General features: G+C 42.7%; 1 protein-coding gene across 1 annotated transcript; it reads right to left on the reverse strand.

The window, feature by feature from the left end:
- Positions 1–4: 4 nt before the first annotated feature.
- LOC114635324 (cytochrome P450 3A11-like) lies at positions 5–5,097 on the reverse strand (the record flags this gene model as incomplete). Its single annotated transcript, XM_028783967.1, has 5 exons — positions 5–109; positions 2,668–2,816; positions 3,087–3,175; positions 3,255–3,368; positions 4,998–5,097. Coding segments are annotated over 5 exons (557 nt in total), but the record flags the coding sequence as incomplete, so codon positions are not given.
- Between the last annotated feature and the right edge of the window lie 390 nt (positions 5,098–5,487).

Below are 5,487 nucleotides of genomic sequence, written 5' to 3' on the forward strand. Positions count from 1 at the left end.
CGGTTTTCCTTCATTCTGTCCACAAATTTTTTGAAAAATGCTATTGAGTCCTTAGGGAACATAGAGATATTTAACATTTCATATATTGGGGTGAGGAATGGAAAGAGTACTGGAAAACAATTAAAAATAAGTTTTGATTAAAATGCAAATTCCATTTAAAGAAATCATAAAGCAATCTCTAGAATAAGTCACCAGTGTCTCAACCAGAAGCCATTCTCTCTGTGATCTTGCTCACATTGGATTAGCACCATACTTCTTTTTCTGTGCTTCGGAGTAGCCAAAGCTGCAACCTGACTCTTAAATTAATCTCTGCTCCTGGAGTTCATGTGGATTCAGAAAGAAAATACAGGGGCCATTAAGATTGCTCAACAACAGAAGGTTCCTGCAGACAAGCCTAATAACCTGAGTTTGATCCATGGATTCCACTCTGTAGAAGGAAAGAAGCAACCGCTGCAAGTTGTCTTCTAATCTCTACACACAATCACCAAGGCATGCACATGTGCATGCACACACACAAGAACAGCCAAGAGAACCCTGTATCAAAAAAAGAAAACACCCAAGCTCAAAGACAGGTGAGCAAAAAGCATGAAGAATGAAAAAGCACATACTCTTCTTCACTTCCAGATTCTAGCTTATATGAATAAATATGTAAACAGGTCTACGTGTAGATATCATCTAACACTTAAAAGCAGACACCTAGGATAATATTAGGTAACAAGGATGGAATGTAGACAAAGGGACACATGAGCTGTCCATGGAAATATAATTAACATGGAAAGTATTAACCCTAAATGACATACCATGGCTAACTGTACCCAGAAAATAAATATACATATACATATATATCATGCATATACATATACATATATGTATATATGACCAATTAGCACTCCCAGAAGAGCCAGGTTTTATTCCCAGCATCCCCATGCTTGCTGTCAACCATATGTAACTCCAGTATATTCAAGACCCTATTATGATCTCTTTTGGCACTTCATGCATGCAGGCAAAACAACCATACACAGAAAATAAAATAAATCTTATAAAATTGATAAAGAAATTAAGCTATGTAACAGAAAATCTAGCCAGGCAGTGGTGGTTAATGCCTTTAATCCCTGAACTCAGAAGGCAGGGGCAGGTTGAGCCAGGAGAGCTCAAGACCAGCCTAATCTAAACAGGGAGTTCAGTAATACCCAAAGATGAACAACAAAAAAAACCAAAACCTGGACCCTAAAAAGAGAGAGAGAGAGACAGAGACAGAGACAGAGAGACAGAGACAGACAGAGACAGAGACAGAGATGGAGACAGAGACAGAGAGGAATAAGATCTAAACTCATACATTAAAACATCTAAGTCCTGCATTTATGGCAGACATTCATATGTACAGTAAGCTCAGCTACTATAGACAATGCATGTTCAGTTGCTTTATATGTTAAAATTCCACTTACTTTTTAACTCAGCAATGCTGATTCTGACTATAACCCCAAACCATAAAACCAAATACTTAAACATGACCTTCTATATGAAGGCTCATCCCAGTGAAATTCATGGCGAACATGTGAGACTGACGTCAGTGTTCATCAACAGACAGGGAGTATAATCTGCTCATGAACACAGGACATAGTGACATTCCTTTCATTTAATATTGTGCTAAATGAAAGATGCCTGTCACAGAGACCACATAGTCTATGAACCTATTGATGGGAAATGCCCAGACTACTCAGATACGGAGGAAGTGAACTGGTGGGTGCTTAGGTCAAGATTGCTTCAAAGTTACAACACGGCCAGAACAAAGTCCTCTACGATTGACATTGGTAATGGGCCAGGTGGGCCTTCAGTCAAGGCCGATTTCTAAGAAATCAAAGTACTGATAGTAAGGAGCTGTTGAGTGCTGAGTCCCAAATGGAGCATCTACATCAGCACCCCCATGCAGCAAGGCTCAAGGAACATGATGAAAGAGGGTGTGGAAATAAAGTCAGGGACAGGAATGGGGCAGTGAAATCCCATATCCAGGACATGGCATGGCCCTCTCCTGAACTGACTACATCAGATCCAGACAATATTTGTCAGCATCCTAGCAGACAAGCACTGAATGGACTCAACCAGCTACCAAACCAGAGAAAGGGAGCAGAAATTGGGAGGAAGATTTGTTGAAGTGTCTAAGTAATGTGAGAAGTAAGAGTTAGGGGTGGGTGTAATTGAGACAGATGGTGTACCTGTATGATACTGCAACCATGGAGAGTTCTGGACGTACAGAGGGCCAAATTTGTATTTATACAAATTAGTATTCATACAAATGAAAGAATTCTAAAATAAAACCAGTGCTCAGAGGTGCACACTGTCATCTCAGCCCTCAGGACGCAGAGGTAGAGGGATCACTGTAAGTTCAAGGCCAACCTGGTATACACAGCAACTTCCAGGCCAGCTAAAGCTACATTGTGCTAAGAACTTGTCTCAAAAAAAAAAACAGTTCAAAAACAGAAGTAATTAGGCTACATGTCTTTGAATGTTCTAAAATTACTGAACTGTGCCTTAGGGAGGATGAGTTACATGACAAGTGAACTACACTACTAGAGCCAATCATTTGGGGAAGTGGGGAAGAGAAAGGCAGAACTGACAAAAATGGCCACAGACAAAAGCAATGATCAAAAGGCAGAACTGTCCACTCACCTGCTGACAAGATCAATGGATCAAAAAAATCCAATCTTAAGAGCTTCTTGGCTTTCTCCACAAAAGGATCCTTTGGGTTGTTGAGGGAATCAACATTCACCCCAAATGATGTGCTGGTGATCACATCCATGCTGTATGCACCTAACACTCTGAGGAGAGAGAGGGGTGGGAATTTACACATGTATCAGGGACCAGGAAAGAATTCTCAGGAGACAGGCAAAGCTACCTCAGTATAAACTAAGTCATTCCCAGCCTTCACATCATCTACTCCTGCTAATTTCTTTCTCTTATTTCCTCCTTTTAAACTGTGTATGATGTCATCAGGTGTCTAAAGGGGCAAGGACAACTTGCTGGACCATGTGAGCTGCACCCAAGGTGTCCTTCCTCTCCCAGAACCACAGTGATGGACCAGCACTCACTCTCTCACAGAAACAGGCTTGCCTTTCTCTGCCTCTCGCCTCAAGTATTTTACCAAAATGTCTCCATACTGCTCGATGATAGGGAACATCTGAACAAAACAGAGAAGCATTCACAGTTAGGATTGGGACTCCAGTCATACAGGCTGCAGTTAAAAGAATTTCACTCACCTCCTTGAGTTTTCCACTGGTGAACGTGGGGGACAACAAGGCTCTGTATCTCTTCCATTCCTCATCCTTAGATACAGAGACAGATTTGCTCATAATCCCCATTGGGCCAATTTCCTAGAGTCAAAAAAAAAACCATCAGAATGCCTCACAGCCTATGAGAAATCTGCTGTACACTCACCTTCCTATTGTGGTTCCAACCCTTTATATTCCAGGACCCTTTTAAATGGAAATGTCTCTGTGGTTGGAAAACTAGGTACAGGGGTTTGAGAGAAGAAGAGAACAAGACTTAGTCGATCTATACAGCTGTGCAGATGGTGTTTGGCTTAAAGAAAGATAGAAAGTTAATTTTTTTGTCTGACAAATACTCCAGTTCTGTATTTACAACATAAGCAATATGAAAAGGATGTCTTTATATGCTGTGTGTCTGTCTATCTGTGTGTGTGTGTGTGTGTGTGTGTGTGTGTGTGTGTACATATGAATGCTGATGCATGTGGGACTATGAAATGTAGCTTGATCCCTGGTTGAGCTAAGGGTTGAAGCCTTGGAAACCCTGAAGGGACTGTAGGCACTTCTCCTGTTCAAGAGCCTGAGAACCAGATGGCCCTGGCCTCCTAGCAGGCTTGGGAATCCCCTGGCCAGCTCTGGCTGTCTCACACCTCAGGCTGCATTTTTCCACCCCTGGAGTGGTGTCCCGAGGCTTCCCTAAAGCCCAGCATCCACCCAGCAACAGTGTGGGGTATGTGCATTCAACTTTCCATGTGCTGACTTTCTGAACAGCTGTTGACGTGTGGGAAGAGCAGTCACAGATCCCCAATAACCTTAGATGTGCACATGCCCATGTGTGGTCATGTGGAGACCAGGTATCTTTCTCTATAACTCTCTGTGGCATTTTTTATGACAAGGTCTCTCTGTGAATCTAGAAGGTTCTGGCTAAGCTAGAGTCAATAGAAAACAAACCCCTGAGATTTTCCTATAGCCAGGCAGGACTTCCAGAGGAGCAAGGGGGCACATCAATCTACACACAAAATTATCCACCAAAAACTATCTTGCTGAATGATATGGAGGGATAAAGATAGGTGAATGACCGAGTAATGCCTGACCAAACTTGAGACCCATAAAATGAGAGACACTATAATGATACTCTGCATTCAGAAAGGGACCTAGCACAATTGACTCTTGAGAGGCTTCATCCAGATGAGACGGGAAGAGATCCAAAGATCCTCAGCCAAAACAGGAGGTACAACTTGGGGAGTCATGTAGATGAGTCAGGGATAGGATTGAGTAAGCCAGAAGGGTTGGGGACCCAAAAGAAGACATGCAGAGTCAACTAACATGGGCACATGGGGGCCAACAGAGACTGATTCACCATGCAAAATGACTACAGGGGCTGGACTTAGGCTTCCTGCATATTTGTAGCAGTTGTGCAGCCTGGTCTTTCTGTGGGTCCCCTAACAATTGGACTTAGGGCTGTCTCTGAATCAGTTGCCCGCTTTTGGAACTCCTCCCCCTACCTGGACCACCTGGTTGGGCCTCAGTGGGTGAGGATGCACTTAGTCCTGATGATACTGTATGTCCCAGGGCAAGGTGGTACACAAGGGAGACTTCCCCTTCTCTGAGTAGAAGGGGATAAGGCTAGGGTGGAGATGGATCAGTAAGGTTGGGACTGGGAAGAAAAAAGAGAAGGAAGCTACAATCAGGATGTAAAGATAATTAATTAATTAATGAAAAACCAATGTGGCCTACCCGCCGGTTTGTGAAGACAGAAAAGCATTCCTTCACTAGCACATTCTTAATTGTCTCTGTGTCTGTGACAGCAAACAGAGGCACTGGGCCATCAAAAATCCTGTGTGGGGAAGACAGCTGATGAGCCAGGTTCTGATGTGAGACCCACTTCCAGGGTTTGATCCTAATGCTGCAGGACACTCACTCTGCTTATACAAATAGACGGTCACAGGAGTTCCCAGTTTAGCTCACAGATTTTGATCACAGACACAATGGAGTCATTGTAAAATGATAGGTAATGTCATTCAAGACACAGTGAGTCAATTGAAAACAAAGTAGATCTGAAAGGCATCACACTTACAAATAACAAGCAGACATTTTCCAAGTCTAGAACTGTATATGTGAGAGTTGCCTATACCATTTTCTATGATGCTCTATGCACTTACAGAAGACTCAAGTTGTGTTACTAACACCTACATAGGGTAGCTCACAATCACATGTAACACCAGCT

The sequence above is a fragment of the Grammomys surdaster genome, unplaced genomic scaffold, assembly GCF_004785775.1.
Source record: "Grammomys surdaster isolate TR1022 unplaced genomic scaffold, NIH_TR_1.0 92509, whole genome shotgun sequence".
NCBI classification, from domain to species: domain Eukaryota; kingdom Metazoa; phylum Chordata; class Mammalia; order Rodentia; family Muridae; genus Grammomys; species Grammomys surdaster.